Source organism: Cetorhinus maximus, chromosome 4 (assembly GCF_964194155.1).
Source record: "Cetorhinus maximus chromosome 4, sCetMax3.hap1.1, whole genome shotgun sequence".
NCBI lineage: Eukaryota > Metazoa > Chordata > Chondrichthyes > Lamniformes > Cetorhinidae > Cetorhinus > Cetorhinus maximus.
This window is the reverse complement of record NC_135882.1, coordinates 44,864,085-44,892,040: the sequence shown is the minus strand read 5'-3', so window position 1 is coordinate 44,892,040 and position 27,956 is coordinate 44,864,085. Positions and strand designations below refer to the sequence as shown.

Below are 27,956 nucleotides of genomic sequence, written 5' to 3'. Positions count from 1 at the left end.
GCTGCTGCACCATTTGCAGTGAGAAAGTGGGCTGATTGTGTTGAGAAGAATGAGCGATTGGATTTGGAGTTATCAGATCTGCTAGCATCACATTTAGCTAAATCTATTTTTAAAATTACCTTTAGGTATAGCTGTTTTTCCTGCGTGCAGACCATGCTGGCTGGCTCAGGGCAAATCATTCTTGCAGTGGGGCTCTCAGGCAGCTATCAGAACCTTCAGTCTGTTTCAGGCATGTTGATTATTTGGCCTTTACCAAAATGGCAGCATACTCTGGCTTGTGAAACTCATGAATTTCCTACCTGCCAAATTGGAGGCAATTTCACATCCAAATAAAGAGGTGCCATATGTCTGAATTTCTAAGCCATTGCTGGATATCCTATTCTAGGCAATGTGTTATTTAAATGTTGTTCAAACACAACCAACAAATTGTCATTCTGAATAAATAATTTTGTTCAATGGTGGCAAACTCCTAACGGCACTACCCCTTTTATTAAGGGCCATCAGATGGAGTGATCAAGTGGTGTTGTCCACTCAATTGTATGTAAGGCATGTCATGGACTAGAAGGCAAATGAGTCCAGTAGATATCATTGGAATGAGTCAGTACACACTAGAACTGACAAGTAAATGCAAACATACACACTAATAATTAGAATTGTGAACAGCACACGGTCAGGAAGAGAATTAAAATGTAAGCTGAGAAGAATCTCAAAGTAGCTCAAAAATAAGGAAGTCCAGGCAAACAGGAAATGTTATTTTCCTCATTTGGTGTCACTCTGGAATTTCAATGTGCCACACTGGGAACCTCTTAAACTACTTCTGAATATACTTGCACAATTCTCTGTGGATCTCCAAATGGATGGTCACCCCTTCCTCAATCAGAACTTTCCCATTGATTCACCAGTTCACAGCTAGCTCATCTTCCACCAACTCCATAATCTTCTTTAAAAACTTTAAGCAGCTTGGGCTCATCAAAATATAGCCCCTGAAAATTCACTGCCAGCAATTGGTTAAATGCTCTACAAATTCAAGGTTTATGTCTCACTGCTTTTTCAACAGCATTTGCTGTCCTCACTAAATTCCTGTATTTACACTCAAATAGACTAATAGCCAGAGCCACAACTATTTTTTGCTTAACTTCCAATGACTATGGTGTATACCATTTGATCCAAGTGCCCAATAAACATTTAATTCTTTGCATTGCTTCATGCCAAATCCCTAATTTCTGGCAGCCAATTAGGTCACCTAAATTTGAAACATGAATATAAAGCTGCACAAAGTAGAGAACGAAGTGTATAAAAGACGTTTTCTACTTTACAGAATTGAATAGAAAATAAAGACAAACTCCTAAAACACATATTTACTTTAAATAAGTCCAATTTTATTTAGAAACAAATTATGTGGAGAATAAAACTTGTGACATTTGCCACGAAATGCTGACCTTGCAATATCAAGTGCTTTCTGTACCTTTGCCTGTACAGAACCAAGCAAATCAGCACCCATTTTCTTCAATAGTTGAGTCAATAAAACAAACAACCAGTCTTGAAGGTCTTCTTTATGGACATGAATGAAGTCAACCAGTGTTTCCAAAAACATACTGAAAACCTGAAAATACGGACATAACAATGGTCATGATTTTGCAGCAAGTCTTACACTTAAATAATAATTTCAATGAATTCAGCAGATGCCAATTTTTGAAGACAAGCAGAAAACTAGGAAAATTTGCATGTGTATGAAATAATATATACTTTTTCTTAGATTCTTGCAGATTATTAGACTCAAATTTTCATGCAACTGCAATATTTAGAAGGCTTTATAATTTTAACTGATGCTAAGAACATTGTTTCCCAATTTAAGTCAGTTTAAATTTGAAATTTTCTCTCTCATTTGTGTTGTTAAACAGCCACAATGCAAAGTGATTTTGGGTGAGCAGTGTCATCAGAGTCACAGTCCTTACTTTAGCATGAAAGCCATGCAGATCTGAGGCCACTTCCGAAAGATAGTTGCACGTGTGGGTTGTGTGTTTGTGCATTATAAATACAGCATGGTGCAAAACCAAGTTTAAAAAATATCCAGTCAGCTTATTGCACTTGCAAGGAACTTGTTTTCTATCTTCTAAAAATAAAATCAATTTTCTTCCCTCTCCTCTAAAGACATTGACACCATATTGGAGCACTGTCCCACAGGTACAGGTTCTGATAACTCTCTTTGAAGTAGTCACAATTTAAGTGTGTGCCTTTGACAGTAGGCTATTTGACAGGATGAGGCATCGTGTTTTTTTTCCCACATCCTAGTACCCCTACACATGCATTTTCAGCAGATGTCAACAAGTAATATCCAGGAGCAGGTCTTTGCACTCCTTATCCTGGCATTGCTGAAGTTCTATCAATCTGGACCAGATCACCTAACTCAGCTTAGGCCAGGGAGTGAGTTTAGGATTTTAATTGTCTGTATATCTCACTGACTAAGCCAGAGCACCTGGGAACTTTTTAAACTTAGTTTAGACAAGTTAAACTTAGTATGGCATCTTGTTAAAATTATGAGGGAAGCAAAGCTCACAATTGCTGCAGAGTAACATAGAAAATTAGCCGCCTGGGAAGCATACTTATTCCTAATGTTGGATTATATACCCAAGTATTATCCACTTGGGTCTGTGGAGTGCACATCACGCTACACATTTAATAAATTTTAACAACACTCCAATGGAAGATCTGGCTATATGTTCTTGCAAGGAAAAATCTGAAAGTACGGCCTTCTATGTGGTTGCGTAATACTTCACTACAGCCAATGAATTAAAATTATACAAAAACATTCATAACAGTTGTTACACCAGAATCATGTTGTGACATTTGTAGTGAAATACAATTCCCCCCCCCCACATCTGCTCAGTCATAGTAGATTTTTGCATTTAATCATTAATTTTATTGCATAGGAATAAATTTGAACTGTGTTTATAAATAACGTACATTTTAATACCAAGGTGGAAATGAGATCACACTGCTGACTAGGTGCATTTATTTTATAAATTTGAGAAGGCCCACAGCTGATGGAATAACTGCATGAATGTCTTAAGGTATCATTACTAGCAGAATAATAGCAGTAACACAGAACCAATACAGAATTCTGTCACTGATGATCCAAATACTTAGGTTGTGCTTAAAATAATTTCAGTTATTCACCAACAGGGAGAGCATGTGATAGAGCTTTAAAAATACACAAATGAAAATGAATCTGAAAAGAAAAGTAAATCTAACAGAAAATGGAGGGATAGTGTAAGATATAAAGCAGTGCATGCCATAAACCATTAAAATGAATTGTAAAGAAACAACAGTAACAGCATTGCATGGTTTGTCTTAGAATGCATAAGTCATTGCATTAAGTTCATAGCATAAAACTTCAGGATTTTCAACAGTTCCTACAGGCCAAAAAAAATTCCAACCCCTCATCTTAATAATCCTCAATTTTTCATCATCCTTTCTAAGCAAACCACCAATACATACATGCCCCTGAATGCATAGTTAATACTAAATGTTTACTGAGACTCTAAATGTTTGCCACTGACCCAACACTCAGTAAACACAGAACATTGCAAAGCCAATGTACGCAACTGCTGTGGAATTCAGTACCTCAATTTTACTTACTTACATAAACTCAGTCTATCAAAAAAAAGGGTCCGGATAAAGTCTGAAGAAACTTGAACCCCAGCTCTGTCAAACAGATCTGGCAAAGTGCTCATGCAATAACGTTACATGCCCAACTATTATCCACTTTATATTTTAAAAAGGTGAGCTTTTCATTTTCAGCCATTCTCCAAGAAACCTAATTAGTATTTCCAAAGTGATAATAAATCATTTTTCAAATCTGTTTAAAAAAAACCTAATCAGAGTGTGGTTAAAATTCATGCACTGATTTTCTTTGACAGGAGAGGTAGAGGGTGCAAAGCCGCAAAATTGCTTAGCTGATAAAGTGAATTCTTCCTTAAAAAACAGAACTTTCCACATACTCAGTGAACTGGTAAGGAAAGAGAACATTATCCTTGTCATAAAAGGTTTTTGTGACACTCAATACGATAATATGCCATGAAATCTCTTCCAACTCAACACAAGCTTAGGCAGCCTAAATGTTAACAAAACAGGGAAGGGGAGCATGAGAAAGAGTTCAAGAAGGGGCAACATTGATGATAAGGGAATAAACAGAGAGTTATCGAACAAGTGTCTAATGAGATGGTTAAACATAAAACAAAAGGGAATCCTATTAAAAATGAGTTAAAATGTCTGTACATCAATGCACACAGTGTCTGTAATGAATCTGAGAAGCTGGAGGCAATAATGGTTGGGGGAACCAGACAAAGTAGGAATTACTGAGACACGGCTGCAGAAAAATCAGGACCGGAAATTAAACAGAGCAACTGAAAATATATTTTTAAAAGATGGAGGGGGAAAAGGAGGAGCAGGGGTGGGGGGGGGTAGCTGGACTTATTAGGAATAACATAATGACATCAGAAAAAAGGGACACAGTTATCAGCAAAACAAAAGCAGAAACCACATGGTTGAGATAAAAGAAAATAAAGGATCAATCACATCAACAGGTGTAGTCTACAGACCATCTAATAATGGAAGGGAATGGAGGAAGGAAGTCACATACAAATGAGGGAATTTAGTTAAAAAACCCAGAATAATCGAAAGGGGATCTCAAACCACGCCGATACTGCTTTAGAGGAAGGTGAAGGGGATAAGGGAATGGAGTTCTTGGAATGCATAAAGGATTCCTTCCTAATCCAATATGTAAGAAACCCAACAAGTGAAGATTTGCTGTTTATTAATATGGAATGAACCAGAGCAGATAAGTAGTAAAAGTTAGGGAACATCTAGGAAATAGCAACCATAATATAATTTGCTTTAATATGATAATAGAGAAGGTCCTAAGTATGATGAAAACCAGGTTAATAGATTGGACAAAGCTGATTTTGAGAATCTGAGAATAGAACTTGGCAAAAATAAAATGGACAACAATATTGGCGAACATGGATGTAGAACAACAACGGGAAATAGTTAAAACTGTGTTCAACAGAGTACAGGGTAAATATATTCCGCGAAGAGGAAAAAACAAACTAAACACTAGAGAGACTCCATGGATGAACTAAGACATAGGACAATTGAGGGTTAGGAAAAAGCATACATTTGATACACAGACAACAGTGAATGGCTTGTTTCAGTTCTGTATACCCCATCTAACACTGATCATCACAGGAGGCCGCGTGCAAAAATTTTGGACTACAAATATGAATACAACCACCAAACTATATACTCACGGTCCATAACTGAACACACAAAGACTTACTGGGAGATACACAAATTACAGGAGATGTTTCCATTAGAATAATTAAGACATTCTCTACCAAGCAGATAATTGATCTTCTTCCATTATTTCTATTAGCATACCATAAGGAAACACATCAAGGAAATATTTCTAACTGGGATGAAATTCTTGCTGCAAGGTGTAGACAATAATGGTTGATAGAAGTGAGTCAAGTAGCAGGCTTCCAGACATCAAAAATAATCTTTTACAGATTGGCACAAGGTGTAGGCAATGAATTTGGTAGAAAAATTCCTTCCTTGATGATGTAACAGTTCAAAATGTTTTCAACATCCATTTTTCTCATCTTTAATTGGAAATAGCACATGTTCCAAAAGACACAAATTGTCAGGTCACATACATTTAGTCCATAAATGAAAAGAGAGAATATTTAATGTTTATCTGATATAAATTCCAACTAAGACTAATGCAAAGGTACATAGAAAGGTGTAGTAATTTCCCGTCGCAAATGAAATTGTGTACAACTTGGGGATAAAATTAACACTTCAGGACCACATACATATCATGTAATACCAAGGGGAGGATTTTTCAAATAGCAGGGTTTCCTGCTCCGCCACCTGAGGAATCGACGGGGAACGCATTCCCGCTCATCACAGTAGCCCCTCAGCTAATTAGGAGTGTTAATTTGCTACAAATGGACCTTACACCCCTCACTCAGGTGGAAGACCTGCCTCAGAGCGCTGGCGGTCAATCTAATTCTATATCCCCAGATTCTAAGCCTGAGTCCAGGGCCAGGTAAGTATGGGGGATCTGGTGGCAGGGTGGGGAGCTGGGGATTTGGCAGTGGGACAGGGAGGCGGGGGGTGTTGGGGCACACACACAGGGTGGGGGTCACACCAGGGAACGGGCGTTTTGGTGGAGACACCAGGGGTGAGGGTGCACCAGTGGGAGTTGGGGGTTTGGGGAGGATATTCAATGTGGAAAGGGGAAAGGCGTCCCCCTTCCTGCTCAAGGCCTAAGCAGGGTGACTTGCTGGGCTGCCCCAAACTCAGCTGCCACCAGCCTCAAAGTTGAGGCTGAAGGGAAGCAACCCTTAGGTGGCCAGCTTAGGACCTCAATCTGGTGAGGGAATAGACCTCAAGTACCCCATGTAAAATTGCAGACAGGTTGAAGGCAGGTGGTGGGAAGCCCATTCTGGGAATTTTACAGCCCGACGCGCCCACCCCTGCCCATCTGTAAGAGACCATAAAATTCTGCCCAAATATACGAGCCACACTGACTTGGAAATATATCACCGTTGCTTCACTGTCGCCGGGTCCAAATCCTGGAACTCCCTCCCTAACAGCACTGTGGGTGTACCTACACCACATGGACTGCAGCACTTGAAGAAGGCAGCTCACCACCATCTTTTCAAGGGTCATTAGAGATGGGCAATAAATGCTGGCCTAGCCAGCGACACCCACATTCCATGAATGAACAACAACAAAAAGCTGGTTGACCAGCAAAGGCAGGAATGCAGTTTTTCATATCAAAATCTCCAAATGACAGTCAAATGAAGGATGATGAATTTAGCACAAGTATATTCTTCCACAAAATAAATGGGAAGATGGGAGGCAGTAGCGTAGTGATAATGTCACTGGGCCAGTAATCCAGAGGCCCAGGCTAATGTGATTCAAATTCCACCATGGCAGCTGGTGGAATTCAAATTTAATTAATAAATCTGGGAATTAAAAGCCAGTCTAATGGAGACCATGAAACCATTGTCGATTGTCGTAAAAACCCATTTGGTTCACTAATATCCTTTAGGAAAGGAAATGTGCCATCCTACATGTGACTCCAGACCGACAGCAATGTGGTTGACTCTTAAATGCCCTCTGAAATGGCCTAGCAAGTCATCCAATTCTTTCAAACTGTTACAAAGCCTAAAAGGAATAATGAAACTAGTCAGGCCACATGGCGTCGACCATGGCACGCCAAGCCATGTCGACCCTGCAAAGTCCTCCATACTAATCCGCTGGCCGTGATGGCGGGTTTTCACACCGTATTGTCCCAAGCCTGCCTTATTAGTTATGCATTCCCGGGAAACGCGCCGTTTCCGTGGCAGGCGGGCTCTCATTCGCCCTCCCACCATCACCCTGCCGTTGCATCACACCGGCCACCATGTTTAAAAGGCAGCTGCCAGCTCATCACTATCAGCTCACCACCACTGCTCGGGAGACATGGCCAGCAAAGGGAAAAAGATTGCAGCCGCCCCCCCAGTTTAATGACGGGTCCCTCAAGCAACTGCTGGATGCTGTGGAGGCATGCCAGGATGTCCAGTACCCCTGCTCTGGCCGCAGGGTGGGCAGCAACATGACAATCCAGCTTGGGAGGCGGCGGCAGTGGTGGTCAGCGCCAACACCCTTCAGAAGAGGACAGCCACCCAGTGCTGATAGAGGATGAATGATCTCCTCCGTTGCGCCAAGGTAAGTCACTCTTTTCATCACTCTCAACTCTCACACTCACAAACTCAGCACATATCCACAGGGCCCTCACTCACTGCCAGTTCAAGGGACACCACCATTCACTCTCTCACCCACATCATCATTGTCCTCAGCTTATCCATGGGACCACTCTCCACTGGCACAGGCCAGGCACACCTATCATCTGGCCCCGCAGGCGTCCTTCTTATACTTTCTCCATCTCTATCCATGCAAGACAAGCTGGCACACAACAGGAGAGAGAGGTCGCAGATGGGTGGCAGAATGCCCGAAATCAAGGGCCTCACGGACTTTGAAAACACAGCCATCCAAATGGCTGGCCACGATCTGGACCGTTCCTGTGCTGATGGTGAGGTCGGCGCTGCTCTACCAAGTGAGGACCCAGCAGTGCAACATCAATCAGGCAACCATGCCATGACTGATGTGTCCTCTTACACAGGCCACTGCCATGCACTAATTATCTCTCCTTGCTTTTGCAGGCACATCTGCCAAACAGCTGACAGAGTCCATGAACCAGGGCCTCCAATCAAGCCCCGAAGAAACCTCTGAAGGGGAATCTGAAGGCACCCTCCTCGAAGTCCCGTCACAGCGCTCACCTACACCCTCCACCAGTGCAGAGAGACACAACTCAGTGGGACCTAGCTCTAGAAAAGGCACGGGATCACATACTGGTGAGAACAGTGCACAGTCTGATCCACAGCAGGCAGCGGCAGGGACTTCCTAGGTCCCTGGCATTCGGAGGGCTGCTAGAGGTCAGTAACCTGTTGAAGCCGAGTCAGATGACGAGTCTCTGGACTCAGTCATGTCACAGTTGCTGGAGCTGCAAAGGTAAGCTAGGGAACATCAGGAAGGGATGTCCGCTGCACTCCTCAGATTGTAAGGTACGATGGAGGAGTCCGTCCATCTTCAGGCTGAGGTGATAGCGCCGGCATTGCAATACACCGAGGCCAACACTGGCAAGATGGCAGCTGCCACAGAGACCTTGATCCAGGATCTCGCTCCTGCACTGCTGCGCGGGCTTAACTCCTTCGCTGATGCCATAGATGGCCTCCAACAGTGTGAACACGAGAGGGGTGCCGGGCAGCTCGATCTCGCTCCAGCTACCTCTTCCCCTCATGGAGTCAGCCAGGGGTCCTTGCGCACCCAGAGGGAAGAGGATTAGCATATGTATACCCAGAGTCATCCACCCAGGTGACTTGGGGAGTGTCCGGCCCATCCGAATCCCCTCTTCCTGTCACCTCCGCAGCTCCAGCTTCACAGGCTGAGGAGAGTGCCACTGCCACACAGCAGTATCCCAAAAGCAGGCCGGGGCCCTCCAAGTCTTGATGCTCCAGAGACTACTCACCAAAGTCATCACAGACAGGGTGTCGCAGTCAGCAGGCTGCCTCCACCTTCGCTGTGGATGTCTGGGGAGCACCAGTATGTAGCAGCAGGGTTAGGGCAGCTAAGGAAAAGTGGTTGCACAGCCTGGGCATGGGTGTTGGTCACTTGTACATACTGTTCACTATTGTCAATAAACTCCTAACAATGTCTCCCTGCCTGTGGCTCCTTGTTCTGATGAGCAGTGTTCTTGTCACTCGGATGTGAAACCTTTCTGCACAAGATAAAAGCCAGGTGTCTCAGTCCAGGGCCTCTTTCCTGTGCTCTGTGCTGCCTTCAGACCACAGTGATGGCCCGGCCTCACACTCCCTGGAAACATTACTGATGCCTGCTCCTCTGCGGTGCTGGTCATTGCTGCTAGAAGTGGTGGGCAGGTGCCACTTAGTTCTCGAATTCTCTCTGTGTGCTCTCAGGACTTTTAAGGTGGGGCTGGTCCCCATCGCACCAGCATCTGCAACCACTGATGCTGTGCACCAGCTCCTGAAGAGCTCAGGTGGTGAAGGCGGACACAGCATCAGATGTGTCTGAAGTTTCAAGGCTGCGTCTCTATGAGATGGCTCTGATCATGGAGCGCAGGCAAGCTTCCTTGGCCAGACAGGAGTCAGACATTCACAGAGGTTATGTAAAGATTCGTGGAGTGTCCTCACTGCATGTTGTCATCATCCTCCTGACTATTAGGGCCTCCACTGCGTCTCCATCAGAGGAGCATTCTCAGGGTCTTTTGGTGCTGCCAGAACCCAGACTGGAGTCAAGCATTTGCAACTGCGATGTGAGGATCTATGGGAACACCTCACTGCAGGTCGTCATCATCCTCCACAAATCTAGCAGCAATGGGAGCTTCCCGAGCACGCCTGCCTTGTCTAGCCAGTGCGAGAGCCTCATCCCAGTTATGATCACCACCAAGGACCTCCTCACCCTCATCCCCGCTGCCGTCCTCCTCATTTGAGGAGACCTCCAGCTCCTCCATCACTTCCTCAACCAGCTCGTCTCCCCGTTGGAGTGCCAGGTTGTAAAGGGCACACCAGACATTAATGATGCGTGGCACCCTCTGTGGACTATGTTGCAGGGCACTGCCAGTCTAGGCACTGGAACCACATCTTCAGCATCCCGATGGTCTGCTCCACCAAGGTGCGAGCTGCAGCATGAGCTTCATTACACCGTTGCTCTGCTGCAGTCTGAGGCCGCTGCTTGGGTGTCATCAGCCATGGCATCTGCGGGTAGCCCTTGTCCCAGAGGAGCCAACCCTGCAGCCTCTGTGGGCCCTGGAAGATGTCAGGGATCTGTGACCGACTGAGGATATCGGCATCGTGCACTCCCTAGAAACCGTGCACACACCTACAGGATGTGCCTCTGGTGGTTACATACCAGCTGCAGGTTCAGTGAGTGGCTGATGTAGTCCACCGTGTGTAGCGACAGAGACCTGAGCGCCACATGGGTGCAGTCGATCGCAGCCTGCACCAGTGGGAATCTAGAGATCTGGGTGAATCCAATGGCCTTTGCATCTTGGCTGTCCTGATCCCAGGTGAAGTGCACAAAGAGTGGGCAAAAACTTGGCAGATGGAGTTTAATGTAGGAAAGTGAGAGGTCATGGACTTTGGTAGGAAGAATCAAAAGGCAGGCTATTATTTAAATGAAGAGAGAGACTCCAAAAAAGTGCAGCACAGAGGGATCTGGGTGATCTTGTGCATAAAACACACAAGGAACAACCATCTCCAACAAAGGAGAATCTAACCATTGCCCCTTGACATTCAATGACATTACCATCACCGAATCCCTCACTATCAACATCTTGGGGGTTACCATTGACCAGAACCTGTGACCTCATGGATGCATTTGTGGGTGGCAATTTGTGAGATCCCACAGATGTCACCTGTGGAGCCCTGACAGAAGCCACTAGCATAGAAATTGAGTGCCACAGTCACTTTTACAGCAACTGGCAGTGGATGCCCTCCATGTCCCCTTAGCGCCAAGGCCTGCAGTAAGTGGCAGATATGAACGATCAGGTCCCTAGACATGCGCAGTCTTCGGAGACACTTGTTCTCGGTCATCTGCAAGAATGACAGGCAGTGTCTATAGACCCTAGATGTCACTAGGTGCCGACCAGCTACAGCTCGCTGTTGCTCCTGGGCAGCGTGTGCGGGAGCCAAAACAGCCCCTTCTTCCTGAGGTTGCTGCTCCTGCCTTTGCACGGCCAGGAGCCTCAGTTGCTCTCTCCTCCATCTTCTTCGCTCTCTGTAGGGCATCAGGCATACAGCTAGATCATCCATGATCCTGACATGGTCCTCCTGCAGCATGAAAGAGAGAGATGCGGTTAGCATGGGTGTACTTAGTATCCTTTCCTGGCCCTGTGTGACTGCCCCTAGTGCTTCCCGGGAAATGCTGGCCACCCCTCGGATGGCCATAGATGAGTGTGCTGCATGGCTATCCTGTCAACCTGCGACATGGGGAAAACTGGTCTAATTTGGGATGCTGAGATTGCAAGGGGGTGTGAGCACCTCCAACAGTGACTGCTAGATGTCCAGCATTTCCAAGGAGATTGTACAACTTGTGCAGTCCAACTGCTGAGTGGTCCAGTAAAGTGGTCACAGACTCGCGGTCTGTGCTGGGGCGGTGGGGGGGGTGGTGTAAAGTCTGGGGAGCTTGGTGGCACATTGGTGCCTCCGCATTGCTTACGTGGGCGGGCAGGCTAGGAGTCTGATCCCAATCATATCACTGTGGTTATGCCTGAACTGTCTCAGTTGCAAAGGGATGGTCAGTTTATACAGGTGTCCCTACTGTGTGGCCACTTCCCTCACTTACCCTGCCCCCCACCTCCATTGCTTGTGCGCAGGATCCAACGCCAGGGCAGCAGTTGCCCCTGAACACCCCCAAACCGAGTACAGTCACCTTCAGGGCCAGGCAGCAGTTGCCCCGCACACGACCCCCTGAAAACAGTCACCTCCGAGGCAGGGCGGCACCACCCATCCCAACCCCCGGCGCCCCTGAAGCCTGAAAAGCAACAGGCAATCCTGGCGAGCTGTGGAAAACAATGCTGTTCACTCACCTCAGTTCCCCCAAAGTGAAGGCCGCCAAGTGCACGTTGCCTATGTGCTGTTGTGAAGCACGTTGACATGCTTTCCCGCTGACGTGGACGGACAATCCAGCGGCAGTCCAGAGCCTGGCGGGATGGCCTTTTAATGAGATGCTGATGTGTTACAATGAGCTCCCCGCCAACAGTTGGCAGGAAACACGGCTCGCCGTTGGCGTGCTGAGCAGATGATCGTGACTAGCTTTCTTGGCGTCATTAACCAGATCGCGCCATATTATCCCCACCCGCCACCTATCACACCCGCTGCCAGCGGGCATGGAATGTGTGTGTCTCTGTCTGTGTCTGCGCGCGTGTGCATGTGTTGGAGGAATTTGTCTTAGAAATAGATAAATAGTTATACTTCCAGATTATAATTGTGTGTTAACAAGAATTTGCAACTTGTTAAAAAAAGTAGTTTTGTTTTATAATGAACAATCGTTCTGAGTTTACTGAAGGTGCCTGGATAAAGTCTTTTACTCTGAGTACCAATAGAGCAGGTAAACAATTGGCCATTTTGGTGAGTAAATTAAATTCTTAAATCAATGGTACAGCCTGCAGAGTAATGGGGCTAGATAATACCTACACTCCTCCCATCCCGGTCGTAACACCATCAAGGCGGAAATCAACAACAGTTCCATGAAGAGTGCAGGAGGGCATGCCAGGAGCAGCACCTAAAAATGAGGTGTCAACCTGATGAAGCTACATCATAGGACTACTTGCACGTTAAACAGCAGAAGCAGCAACTGATAGGCAGAGCTAAGTGATCCCACAACCAACGGATCAGATCTAAGTTATGCAATCCTGCCACATCCAATCGTGAATAGTGGTGGACAATTAAACAACTCACTGGAAGAGGGATCTTCACAAATATCCCCATCCTCAATGGCGGGGGAGCCCAATGCATTAGTGCAAAAGACAAAGCTGCAGCACGGGCAGCCATCTTCAGCCATAAGCGCTGAATGGATGTTCCATCTCGGCCTTTTCGAGGTCCCCAGCGTTACAGATGCCAGTCTTCAGCCAAAGTGATTCACTCCATGTTATATCAAAAAACAGCTGAAGGCACTGGATGCAGCAAAGGCTATATGGGCCCAGACAACGGTACTGATGACTTGTGCTCCAGAACTAGCTGTGCCCCTAGCCAAGCTGTTCCATTACAACACTTGCATCTATCTGGCAATGTGGAATATTGCCCAAGTATGCCCTGTCCACAAAAAGGACAAATTCAACCCAGCCAATTCCCACCCCATCAATCTATTTTGGGTTATCAGCAAATCTGTGGAAAGTGTCATCGAATGTGCTATCAAGCAGCGCTCAGTCAGAGATAACCTGCTCACTGAGAGATAACCTGCTCACTGATGCTCAGTTTGGGTTCTGCCAGGGCCGCTCAGCTCCTGAGCTCATTACAGCCTTGGTTCAAACATGGACAAAAGAGCTGAACTCAAGAAGTGAGCTAACAGTGATTGCCCTTGGTATCAAGGAGCCCGAGCAAAACTGAAGTCAGTGGGAATCAGGGTGAAAACTCTCCACTGGTTGGAGTCATACCTCGCACAAAGGAAGGTGGTTGTGGTTGCTGGAGGTCAATCATCTCAGTTCTGGGATATGGCAGCAGGAGTTCCTCAGGCTAGTGTCCTAGGTCCAACCGTCTTCAGCTCTTTCATCAATAACCTTCACTCCATTATAAGGTCAAAAGTGGGGATGTTCATAGATAATTGCACAATGTTCAGCCCATTTGCGGCAACTCAGAAACTGAAGCACTCCATATGCAGCAAGACCTAGACAATGTCCAGGCTTGGACTGACAAGTGGCAAGTAACATTCACGCCACACAAGTGCCAGGCAATGACCACCACTAACAAGAGAGAATCTAACCATCTCTCCTTGACATTCAATGGTATTACCATCGCTGAATTCCCCACTATCAACATCCTCAGGGTTACCATTGACCAGAAACCGACCTGAACCAGCCATATAAATGCTGTGGCTACAAGTGCAGGTCAGGGGCTGGGAATTCTGCAGCAAGTAACTCACGTCCCGACTCCCCAAATCCTGCCCACAAGGCACAAGTCAGGAGTGTGATGGAATACTTTCCACTTGCCTGGATGAGTGCAGCTCCAACAACACTCAAGGGGCTCGACACCATCTAGGATAAAGCAACCAGCTTGATCGGCATCCCACCCACCACCCTAAACATTCACTCCCTCCACCACTGATGCACAATGCCAGCAGTGTGTACCATCTACAAGATGCACTGTAATTCACCAAGGCCCCCTCCACAGAACCTTCTAAACCCGCGACCTCTATCACTTAAAAGTACAAGGACAGCAGATGCATAGGAACACAACAACCTGCAAGTTCCCCTCCAAGTCACACACCATCCTGACTTGGAACTATATTGCCGTTCCTTCACTATCACTGGTTCAAAATCCTGGAACTTCTTTCTTAACAGCACTGTGGGTGTACCTAAACCACATGGACCGCAACGGTTCAAGGCAGCAGCACACCGCCATCTTCTCAACGTCAATTAGGGATGGGCAATAAATGCTGGCCTCACCAGCGACATCCCACGTTCCTTGAATGAATAAAAAATGAAATTCCTGAGCAATTTTCTGAGAGAAACAAGACAAGCAACAAGCAGCAACGAGCACACCCTGAGATAAAAATAATTGTGAAGACTGGAAATCGGACATAAAAATAAAACTTGGAAATGCAATGCAGCTAAATTGGCATCTGCAGGTGCATTGGTATCTTTCATCAGAATAAATGGCTGAGCTGTATTTTAAAATGTCTGTGCACTGAGCTTGAAGATTATGAATGACTTTTCAAGTGAATAGTTTGTTAAATACATTGGAAGACTGTCATAATGTGAAACACACTAAATAAAGGCAAGCCTGCTTTCTTTCTTTGGTGTCCCTTAACTTATTTCAACAATTGAGCCAACTACACTGAATCCTCATAGAGCACTGAAAAAAAACTTCAAAAAAAGATGCTTAATGAAAGGCTTCAAAGCATATCTTAAGTTCAAAGGAACTCATTCAAAATGACTTTTGATTTTTGGAATGCATGTTTAAGGTTGATTCAAGTAGAATTGAGTAACCTGCAATCAAAGAAGTAATCATCAGCAAAATTACAGAATTTTGTTTTAGCCTTAAACAACTTAAATTTGGTCAAATCAAAAGCAGGAATAACATTTTCTTTCTACACAGCCAGGGACTGAAGGAATGGATATATAGTCATTAATTGCAATTAATCTACTCATCAGTGTGGAAGACAGCAAAGTAAGCTCCACTACCAACAAAAGAAATGCAAACTTGCTCCAGAAACACCATTAAAAGCAGGATCAGAAGACCTAATCAAATTCTTAACACATTACTTTCTAAAAAGGAAAGCGTTTCAAGCTAATGTCTCTCACTCTTGAAATAGGGGATGAATAGTGACACCTACGAGCAGCTACTTACAGTTTTGTGGAAATTTAGACCCTGTCATTTCCTTCTACAAAGTTCCAACTTGCAGGAGCTCAGTGCCTTGCTGCTGCTTTTAAAAAAATATATAATACTTAAGATCTTTGCTTTTCTTTGCAAAGATCTGTCACAAAAAAACCAAAAATGGTCGCTTTTGGTGTGTCTGCTTGCACTTCACTGTGGTACAATAGATTCCCAACCAACGACTTCAGTTATATAAGACCATAACTGCCGAGCTCCAGGGCATCGTAGTGGGGGGCTGTCCCAAAAATGCCGGGGGGGGGGGGGGCCTACCCCAAAGATGCGCTAGGGGTTAACCCTTCGGAAGTTCCCAGGTAAGGTTTTTTGCAAAGTTCTAAGCATTTGCTAGACAAAAAGCACCAAATAATGGCTTCACATGAAATATACTGAATTCAACATGCAGCATGTGGCATTAGCATGACATAATATACTTGTGCTGCCTTGTGCAGCAAGGAAAAGTGTAAAGCCAGGTAGAGCACAGTGCCATCTCACGTCACTACTAGGATCCTATGAACAACTGAGAATAATGCGCCTAAAGTAGTGCTCTTGAAAGATAAACTACAAATTGCAAATATGCAACTTACCATAAGCAGCTATTTTAATGTTAGTAACAGATCCTTACCAAGATAAGCATGGACAGCACAGCTCCTACATTTAACAGCATAAATTAATTTCAAGTAACACCTTCAGCAGCAAAGCACAGGAGATCCTGGGAGGTTGAACTTAAGGATGAGAAAGTGATCTCTTCAGAGCATCTCATCTGCTTGAGTTATCTGTGGTCCAAAAATTGGAAGTCGCTGCACGGTGTTGCTAATCACTCCACATAATGTTAAAAGCGCCTCTCTCTTCTATCAAACTGCTCGTTACGACCGGTCCCCAGGCAAGATCCCCCAATTTGTTAATTTCCCGAACGGGACCCCAATTTTGTTATGTTCCCGGGTGAGGAGGAACAAGCTGGCGCCTCTTCTTTATTCAATCCCCTCGGTTGGTCGCAACAAGGTTAATTTAAAAGGGATCCCTTCCCTCCGTGGATACCTTTTCCCAGTCCAAATGTATTTATGTTTTAGAAGGAGCCACTTTAACTAGGCTTTCTTGAGTCAGAGAAAGAGTAAGTTTATTGGTTACTAAAAACCCAAGAAAAATAAAAAATAAAAATGCAACACACATACACACAGGTCAGAAATGAGAAGTTGAGTCCAAATAAAAGTAAAAAAATATGAATTAATCTTTGGCTTGTCCGTGAGGCAGAGGGGAAAGAGAGAGAGGAGAGTTTTTGTTTGTATGTCATTTATAAAAAAAAATAACCACATCTTCCTTAAAAAGTTCAACATGCCTAAAAGTAATTCGGGGCTGTAATCCACTGTCGTGACATGGTACTCAATTAATCACTGCTACTCTTGTATGCCTGTCCTCCATTTGCTGGTCAGACCTCAGCAAGCACTGGCAGTCATCTGTTATCAATGCGCAGAATAAACAGGGCTTGAGCTGTGTATGGGAGGTGTTCCTGCTCATTGGGGGAGGGGGGATCGGAGATTCACGGGGATGGCAGGTTTAAAATTTCTGCTAAGAATACATGTTCCAAATCAAAGATGAGCAGAAGCATACTACTTTGAAGAGAAGCAGAGAACCACATATGAGCTCACAGTGCCCTGCATGAGCTTGCAGATACAAAGGAGGTCAATCACTTTATTGGCCTGGCATAGGTGAACTGTGACAACTGTTGCTTGATGACACTATGTAGAACTTATTTTTAATACTTAGCCATGATACAGTTTTGTCTAGGGCAGACCTCACTTCCAGAAAGGCTGCACTGTTTACAGGAACAGGATCCAGTAAGAAGGAGAATTAAAAACACAAAAGTTGTAGCCACACATGAACACTGATCAAAGAAATTTCTTGGCAGAGTTTCAGGCCAGAAGGTAAAAACTCCTTGGTACTCAGCAAGTTATGTCCCCGGTAAAGTGAATGAGTAGGTGTATGGGTAGAGGTATCATCACAAACATCCAGTCATGGTGTTGGACAATTACACAACTAATAGGAAGCTCCACAAGCATCTTTATCTTCAATGACGGGGGTGTCCAGCACGGCAATGCAAAAGGCAAGGCTGAAACATATGCAATCATCTTCAACCAGAAGTGCTGAATAGATGATCCACCTCGGCCTCTTCCTGGGGTCCCCAGCATCACAAATGCCAGTCTTCAGTCAAGTTGATTCACTCCATGTGATAAGGAAATGGCTGACTGTACCAGATACAGCAAAGGCCGCGGACACTGACAACATCCTGACTGTAGTACTAAAGACTTCTACTCCAGAACTAGCTGGCTCCCTAGCCAAGCAGTTCAGTACAGCTATACTGACCGCATTACCCAAAATGTGGAACATTGCCCCGATATGTCTTGTCCATAAAAGGCAGGACAAATCCAATTTGGCCAAGTCCCACTTCATCTGTCTACTCTTCATCATCAGCCAAGTGCTGGTGATCAAGATGTCATTGCTATCAAGCAGCATTAACTCAGCAATGACCTGCTCAATAATTCTAAGTTTGGATTCCACCAGAGCCACTCAGCTCCAGACGTCCTTACAGCTTTGCTCCAATATGGAAAAAGGAGCTGAACTCAAGAGGTGAGGTGAAGATGGCTGCTCTTGACATCAATGCAGCATTTGACAGAACATGGCATCAAGGAACCCCAGAAAAATCGAACTCAATGAGAAATAGAGGGAAAACTCTCCACTGGTTGGAATCATACCTAACTTAAAGGAAAGTGGTTGTCAGAGGGCAATCTTCTCAGCCTCAGGACATCGCTACAGAGCTCCTCAGAGTGGTGTCCTAGGCCCAACCATCTGCACCTGCTTCATCAAATCTCTCCCCATCATAAGGTCAGAAGTGGGGATGCTTGATGATCAATGCACAGTGTTCAGCATCATTCGCGACACCGTAGATACTGAAGCAGTTTGTGCTCATATGCAGCAAGACCTAAACAGGACATTTGGGTTTGGGTGGATAAGTGGCAAGCAATATTTGCGCCTCACAGGTTCTAGGCAGTGACCATCTCCAACAAGAGAGAGTCTAGCCATCTCCCTTGATGTTCAACGGTATTACTGCCACTGAATCCCCAACCACCGGATTACCATTGATCAGAAACTAAACTGGGCCAGCCATATAAGTACTGTTGTTGTGTCACGAAGCTAGTAATATATATAATATTTCGGAAAATATTTTTCTTTTAAAATAGAGGTTTAGTTTGCGGGTATGTCTTAATTGGGTTAAAGCCAGCTTTAATGTACTAGTTTGAGAAGTAAACAGAGAGATAGTGCGCATTTGCATTTTTTGAATAGAGCATTCAAGAAGTGGGGTGAAAACTTGACGTCTATCTAGCAGATACCAATCCATATGTTTGTATTACTAATAAAATTGGTACAATGAAAGGGATTTCATTGTTAAAAGGTGAAGTTCAAAGAGGCTGTTGATACAATGAGAATTAACATTCAATGGGGCTGGTAGGCATAACTTCAGTAGTTTTTGGGTGTGCAGAGCAGAGGCAATGTAAGATCAAATGGCAGCTGCAAGCCTCCAACTGGCTCCACAGTGGAAAGAACCTCAGTTTGAATTAGCATGGTGAAATTGCTTTGCCTGATGTATGGTTAAGTCTATAGGTTGTTGTTGCCTTAATGGAGATTAGTTTGGGAATTTAAAAGTTATGATAGTAGCAATTTGTAGCCATGTGTACATATATTTTAACCAGTGTAAATTTATAAAATGTTTCATTCAGTTTAATGTAAAACCTCGAGAACTCGTGGTCTGATTCCTGAGTCGCATCTCAAACATGACACTTAAAATTATTGGTTATGACAGCTGTTTAAAGTTTCCCTCTGGGATTTTTAAAAATAACTCCGCTTTAACAACTGCATTGGTCATAACAGGTTGCAAGAGTAGGTTAGAGGCTGGGAATCTTTGGACAGTAACTCATCTCCTGACTCCCCAAAGCCTGTTGACCATCTATAAGGTATAAATCAGGAGTGTAATGGAATACACTCCACTTGCCTGCATAAATGCAGATTAATCAAAACTCAAGTTGTTTGATATCATTCAGAACAAAGCAGCCCGCTTTGATAGGGATCCCATCTATCACCTTAAATATTCACTTTCTCCACCATTGAGGCACAGGAGCAGCAGTGTGTACCATCCTCAAGATGCACTGCAACAACTTACAAAGCTCCTTCAATAGCACCTTCCAAAGCACCACCACTTTGGAGGACAAGGGCAGCAGGCGCATGTGAACACCCACCACCTACAAACTTCCCTCCAAATCATGCATCATTCTGACTTGGAACTATATTGCTATTCCTTCACAGTCGTTGGGTAAAAATCCTGGAACTCCCTCTCTAACAGCATCGTGGGTGTTGCTACACCACGTGGACTACAGCAGATCAGGAAGGTGGCTTATAAATGATGCGTGTTTACTCAAACAACAGCTCAGCCATACCCAATGAGGGATGTGGTGTTACTGACAGAGCAACAGTAAGCAGGGGTGGGCAACTTTGAGGCTGTCCCTCCCCATAGGTGACATAAGCAATAGGCTTCAGCTGCAGATTTCAAGACCAAGGTCTAGATCTCAGAGACCCACGCTGTTAAGGATGGATGATTGAGGATCATTGACATGCAGGTAGTGGATACCGTGGCCCAAACCTTCTGGTATGGGGAGCAGCGAGTTAAACAGTTTAAGTCGCTGGGGTGCCCGAGGAAGTCCTGATGCGCACACATGCACAGTAGGTATGCAGGAAGTTTAAACTTCTAATTGCTGTTCTTACCCAGCACTGATTGCTGTATGATTCACTGCGAAAATGGAATGAGATAGCCAGAACCATGGAGACCATGATTGTATATGCTTATGTTGGTTTTTACACTGATTTACTTAGAACTTTTTTAAACAGGTGCAAAGTTTGCTGAGGAGCATAACTTTAAGCTAATCAGCATTCTCGGGGATGGAGGAAGAGGGCAAGCATCGTTGGGGGAGGTGAGGGAGGGGGTGAGCAGTCATTGAGAGAAGGCTGCTGAGTGTTTGGGGGGGCAAATCCATTTAAAACAGTGTAGGTTGATGAACTGAAGACAAACTGAAGGGGTATGGCTGCACTGCAATTATACTAGCCACTTGGCCTCCTAACTCTGTTCATCACTGAATCCCTGCTGGAGCTGGCATCGGTAGGTACTACAGCGTAAAATGCTAAGTGGGCAGATTAAATCACAGTCAGTGGCAGGCGCACCCTCTCCACTGAACAGGAAATCTGAGGCAATGTCTTTTCTTATGATGCTGACAATGGAAACATTGAACAATTCAATTTCCATATATGCACTGCAACAATAGGGCTGTCGTGGCAACAACTGTGCACAGTTTTGACTGATGCACCGAGCTCCATTTCACCTGCCACTCCACCTACGCCCCATCCAGAAATTGATAGTTTTTGTATGGAAAGTCCGGATCTTTGCATCAGAAGTAGTTTAGATCAAAGTGAACATTCTGCTCCTCAGGCCATATTTCGAGTCCTCTGCGTAATTGTCTGAACTTGGGAGTGTAAGAGTTGCGCTTTGTATGAACACGGGAGTGTTAGAGAGCTCAGCAACATAACGAGCTTCACTGCAGCACAGCTTGACTGTATTAAGTACATATTTCAAGCAGTGTTGGATGAGTTGTGTCCAATTGCACCTTCCGCTTCCCTGCATTATCAATACAGTTCTTCATTTAGCAAAATACTGTGGTCAGCAAACACAACTCTTAAAAAAGGTGACATTTATACATTAGTTGAAATGTAATGAATGTCTAAGAGTGGATAACTTCTCCATAATTTCAACCTGAAATATTCAAAATACATTCATCCACAGATGGATGTATAGATGGAAAATTTACTTTGTACTTTTCAATTCTACCAAATTTCATTTACTTCATGAAAAAACAAAATCTGTAAGAATTCTGATGTTAGTTTGGATGTGATGAGCTGAAAATAAAAATTGTTTCCACTTAGTTCTTTGATGGAATGGAGAAAAGCCAACTGAGAAAGTGGGGCAACACCAGGGATGCCTGCATTCTTTGTAAGGAAGTTCCTTGTTCCAGAAGAGCTAATAGGCTTACCCAGGCCTCCAGGAGCTCAGTGCATAGTCAGTAACGTCTATTCATTCAAACTGAGGCTTGATTGACAGCTTTATAACTACTTTTAGCAGTATCTCAACCTGTCCAAAAGGCAACTCTAGAATAAAAGCAAAATACTGTGCATGCTGGAAATCTGAAAGTAAAACAAAAATTACTGGAAAAACTTAGCAGGTCTGACAGCATCTGTGGAGAAAAAGACAGAGTTAACGTTTCGTGTCTGTATGACTCTTCCTCAGAACTAAAGAGAAGTAAAAATGTGGTGAAATATATACTGTTTAAGGGGGATGGGGCAGGTGAAGCTGGATAGAAGGCCAGTGATAGATGGAGGCAAAGGGGAGATTGCAAAAGATGGCATAAACAAAAGGTTGAAGGGGTGTTGATGGTGGTGATACTAGCTAAAGGAGGTGCTAATGGTGACATTAAGAGTAGAAAGCAGAATGAGCAAGTGACAGATGGCCCTAGTGGGGTTGGAGTGGGGGGAGGGGATGGTGTGCGAGAAAAGATCAAAATAGGCTAAAGGGTTGGGATAAAACAATGGATGGAAATACATTTTAAAAATAATAATAATGGAAATAGGTGTGAAAAATATATTTTAAAATTTTTAAATATTTGGAAAAAGGGGATCAAAAAGGGGTGAGAATCGAGGAGCGAGTTCATGATCTGAAGTTGTTGAACTCAATATTAAGTCCAGAATGCTGTAAAGTGCCGAATTGGAAGATGAGGTGCTGTTCCTCCGGTTTGCGTTGAGCTTCACAGGAAAAACATTGCACCAGGCCAAGGACGGACATGTGGGCATGAGAGCAGGGTGGTGTGTTGAAATAGCAAGCAAGAGGAAGGTCTGGGTCATGCTTGCGGACAGACCGAAGGCATTCCGCAAAGCTGTCGCCCAGTCTGCATTTGGTCTCTCTAATGTAGAGGAGGTCGCATTGGGAGCAGCGAATGCAGTAGGCCAAATTGAGGGAAGTGCAAGTGAAGCGCCGCTTCACTTGAAAGGAGTGTTTGGGCCCTTGGACGGTGAGGAGGGGGGAAGTAAAGGGGTAGGTGTTGCACCTTCTGTGATTGCATGGGAAGGTGCCGTGGGAGGGGGTTGAGGTGTTGGGGGTAATGGAGGAGTGGACCAGGGTGTCCCGGATGGAACGGTCCCTACGGAATACCAACAGGGGGAGTGAAAGGAAGATGCGTTTGGTGGTGGCATCATGCTGGAGTTGGTGGAAATGGCAGAGGATGATCCTTTGAATGTGGGGACTGGTGGGATGAAAAGTGAGGATAAGGGGGATCCTATTGTGGTTCTGGGAGAGAGAGGAAAGTGTGAGGGCAGAGGTGAGGGAGATGGGTCCTGTCAACCCCTGGGTGGGAAACCTCACTTAAGGAAGAAGGAAGACATGCCAGAAGTGCTGTTTTGGAAAGTGGCACCATTGGAACAGAAGTTTGGTCTGGGTTTGGCTAGGAGAGTAGTGATATATACCTAATCATGCTGCTAAATGACAGTATGATGTAAATAAAATGACTGTAAGAAGCAGACCACAGCCCTTGGTCCGGGATGCATCCTCTGCAACACAAGGCTCTCCACCATAAGGAGGCAGATTCCCTTGTCTGGACAATCCTGATAATAGAAGATGTGTAATATTATTTGGTGAGAGAAATCTTTCCAGTGACCATACAGAATCCTGTGAATTACTCTTCAGCCCTTTGTTTGTCAAGCCAACAATTTATTTATCATACTTCTATTGCACTCAGTATGTTCAAGTGGCTACTGGTACAGGGGTGCCGACATCAGCAAGTTCCTTTGATCCTGGAATAAGTACGAAACAAATAGATGTAGCAATGGGAGGAGTGGATGGCTGAAATAGGATCAGCTAAATGGTCTTCCTCTAAGTGTCTCAATGATGCTTGACTGACCACATGCAAGCAATTCAATTTAAATTGTTCAGTTGCATCCTGCCACGCTTCCCTTGTGACGATTTAATACGAGAATGTTAGAAATATCAACATGGATGCCTTTGACAGCTCAAGAACTTAACATGGCATTCAGGCTGTCAGGTCTACTTATAAAAGGAACAAATGCCTTGGCAGAAAGGTTCAGTCTGACTGTCTCAAGTTGCAGCTCAACATTACTTGCATGTTTCCAAACAGCATTTCTGACTTGCAGCATTCAGATATAATGAGGGGCTTGGGCGCAAAGTTTCAAGAGAAACAAAGTCAAAATGTAGGACACAATAAACTGAGCCAAAGTCCTGGGAATTGTCAACAACCAGCCTCATATCAGAAAAGGGTGATCAATACTTCAGCTGAGATGACATGGAAATTTTTGAAATCTGGACCAATCCCCAAGACTGGGGAAGGCAATGCTCGAGTTCACTGGAGCAAAGATGACTGAATCTTATACCAACTAAAAGCTGATGTTGAAGGCTCTTCTGTTAATCAGCAATACTCCATAGCACATTTATAAGGATTTGAGAAACTTTCCATTTTTACATTTAAAAATCTTGACCTGGACAAAACTAAGAATGCTGAAGGCAACGACATGTGATATAGGAAAATGCTGACAAAGCAGCGGCATCAATCCTGAGAAATCTAAAGTTACTCCAGCAGTGCAAAACTTATCAGTTGACACCAAAGAAGTGCTACATATAAAATGCACCATGGTAATATCTTGACAGGCACAATTCCTCAATTGGCCTGAACTTCTGATGAACTGATTTATGTAACATTGTGTTGCACATTACAAAGGGTGAAGCAATATGAAAAGCAGTAGAAACAATTAACATGAATGTTAGAATATTTTCAAGTGGTTTAAATGGTCAAGACAAATGAGGAGAAAAGTTATGAACAGTAACCGATGGTTGTGACCGATTTACAAATGGTAGCTAACCTCATCAAAAGAAATAAGAATGGCACGTGCACTACAGAATGTGTGTTCTACAATCAACGTATTAGTTGAAAAATTATTAGGGTCGTGCACCCTTGACTAAACAGAGAACATAAAGTTCGTTCACACACTACCCAAAGAGAAGCATTTAAAATAGGAAAATGAGAAAACTGTAGTTTGTCCCTGGCAAGAAAAGCAAATTATAAAACTAAAAGAATTAGAAGCAGATAAGTGTTTGCATCGGAAGTTTGATAACCCAAATAGACCAAAACAGGTAAACTGAGAGCGACTGCATCAAAAAATATAAAAATGGGATTAGATTTAAAAAACCAATGAAATTACAACCTTAGTCATATCAGCAGGTCATCTTCAAGTCAAAGGTGGAAGGAAATACACAAAACCAGGAGCATGTAAAGCAAAGGAGAAAGAGCAGGAGGGTTCAAATAAAATGTGAAACAAAAGGTGGAGTTCACTAGTCCCTTAGCGGGGCCCTCAAAACAAATATAGGGGTGGAAGGAACATTTAAAGCAAAAGAAAAAGATGTTGCATGTTGTAACCGTCAACCTCATTTGTTCACAAGATAGTGGACACTGTTCACAAGTGTGAATGCAACTGATAGAGGAAGTAGGAGGACCAGAGTCCGGAACCAGGACTTCCTGAAATTAAAAAAAAACTTGCAGATGGTGATGAGACTTGTACCAGTTGTAAAAAAGGATGTGGCAGACACGGATGTAGGATTCTCTAACTTTCCCTTGGTGTATTTGCAGTGAAAGTGTAAGGGAATGTGTAAAAGTTTGCTGACCTAGAAATGTTTAACAGAGCTACAAGCTGTATGTTTCCAAACACATGTACCTTTCTTTTGAGATGCTTGGAGTTATACTTTTAGTTTTGAACTGATCTTATACTGTAAATCAAACTTTTGGACTTGCAATCTGCGAATATCACGTAAAACTTTTGCGCTTTTTGAGTTCATACATATTACTGGGAGCAATACTTTTACACTGTTGCAAGTGTAAATCTGGTTGTTGAGGATGTACATATTAATTTAAGATTGTGCACCCAGAAGTGGGGAAAAGTTTGTGATTTACACTTTAAGTTAAAGTCAATTGTTTAACGATGAAAAGTAGATGCATTTTCTATAGGTAAAAAGATAAAATTCGCCTTTAAGAATTGCAAGTTACAGTTGCGACACTCAGGTAGTAGATCAATGAGAACTTTTCAGAGGACTTTGTTTTAATTGAATTACAGCTAAAAATTATGATTGCTTTATGCAGTTTAAATTAAAGACATGGGATCTTATTTTATGTCAACCAGAATGTTTGCAAAGTACTGTTTTCTTAATTTGGTTACTGCATATCTGAGATCTGCTTCTAAAAGTGAATACAGTGACATAAGCAGATTGATATTCTATACCACGGTTGAAAGATTACATTGACAAAGTAGGGCAATCAAAATTTATCACAAAGATCGACTTGCTAAAAGGATGTTGGCAAGTACCGTTGTCGGAGAGAGCAAAGGAGATATCAGCTTTTGTAACGCCAAGTGGACTATATCAGTTTAAAATCATGCCATTTGTTATGAAGAATGCACCTGTGACATTTCAAAGACTGACAAAGTAATTGTGGGTCTAAGCAATTGTGCTGTTTATATTGATGATCTAATCGTTTTAAATCAGGCGTGGGAGGAGCATTTACAGCATCTGGAAGAATTATTTACTCGACTACAAGAAGCTAATTTCGTGATGAACTTGGCTAATAGTGCATTTGGAAAAGCGCAAGTTACGTATCTTAAGGCCATACCATTGGACATGGTAAAGTGGCTCCGAGAGATGTGAAAGTCAAGGCTATTGTGGATTTCCAAGGGCCTATAACAAAACGAGAAGTTTTGAGATTTCTGGGCATGAGTGGGTTTTACTGGAAATTTGTACCAAATTTTAGCTGAGTGGTTTCTCCACGAACAGAACTATTAAAAAAGAACAAGAAGTTTCAATGGACACAGGAGTTTTTTTTTTAAAACATTTGTTCATGGGATGTGGGTGTCATTGGCTAGGCCAGCATTTACTGCCCTTGTTCGGAGGGCATTATTTTTTTTAAAGAGTCAACCACATTGCTTTGGGTCTGCAGTCACACGTAGGCCAGACCAGGTAAGGACAGCAAATTTCCTTCTCTAAAGGACATCTGTGAACCAGATGGGTTTTTACGACAATCGACAATGGTTTTGAGGTCATTATTAGACTTTTAATTCCAGATACTTATTGAATTCAAATTCTACTATTTGCTTTGGTAGAATTTGAACCCGGGTCCCCAGAATATTACCATGGGTCTCTGGACTACCAGTTTAGTGACAATGCCACAATGCATTGTAGTCATTCGATAGTTTGAAAACTGTACTAACTACGACACCAGTTTTGGCAATACCCAATTATGCCAAGCAATTTAAGCTGGCTGTTGAAGCAAGCAATATAGGCATTGGGGCTACACTGTTACAAGAAGGTTACACTGGAGTTGAAAAAAACGATAGGGTATTTTTCACAGAAGCTGAATGTACGACAGAGAAGATATTCAATGATCGAAAAAGAGACTTTGGGTTTGGTGTTAGCATTGCAGCATTTTGAAATTTTTGTTGCAAACAATTCATCAGTTTATTACAACCATTTAATATAAGGATTATACATATTGCTGGAAGAGAAAATCTGTTTATATATATTAATCTATACATCTGGTAATATAATAGTGTAATTATATAGGAGATAGTGTGAGATAGGTAATTACAAAATGAAGCTGTCTTTTAGAATTATGATGGTTCATTTTTCGATAGGAAGGGGGATGGCATGAAGCTATTAATGTATATAATGTTATTGGAAATTATTTTTTTAAATAGAGGTTTAGTCTGTGTGTGTGTGTTTTAATTGGATTAAAGCCAGCCAGTCTGGGTGCTTTGATGTATAGTAGTTTTGAGATGTAAACATAGGGGTAGAGGACATTTGCATTTTGTTGACTAGAGCATTCAAAGACTCGGGGTGAAATCTTGCACCTTGCAGCTAGGAGACACCAATCAATGTTTATATCACTAATAAAATTGGTACTATGAAAGGGGTTTTATTGTTAGAAGATGTGGAGTTCAAAGGGCCTGATGATACAATGAGAATTTACATTTAAAGAGAAATGCTGGATACAACAGAAAGCAGTTTTGTGTGTGCAGAGCAGAGGCATGTAACATCAAAGC

General features: G+C 43.5%; 1 protein-coding gene across 14 annotated transcripts in view; it reads right to left on the bottom strand.

Moving 5' to 3' along the window:
* The window catches only part of clasp2 (cytoplasmic linker associated protein 2), a 570,512-nt gene that overhangs the window by 125,717 nt on the left and 416,839 nt on the right, over positions 1-27,956 (bottom strand). For all 14 annotated transcript variants that reach the window (XM_078540120.1, XM_078540106.1, XM_078540107.1 and 11 more), the window contains one exon: positions 1,440-1,603. In XM_078540120.1, coding sequence (XP_078396246.1) covers positions 1,440-1,603 — 164 coding nt within the window. The remainder of the gene's footprint in view (positions 1-1,439; positions 1,604-27,956) is intronic.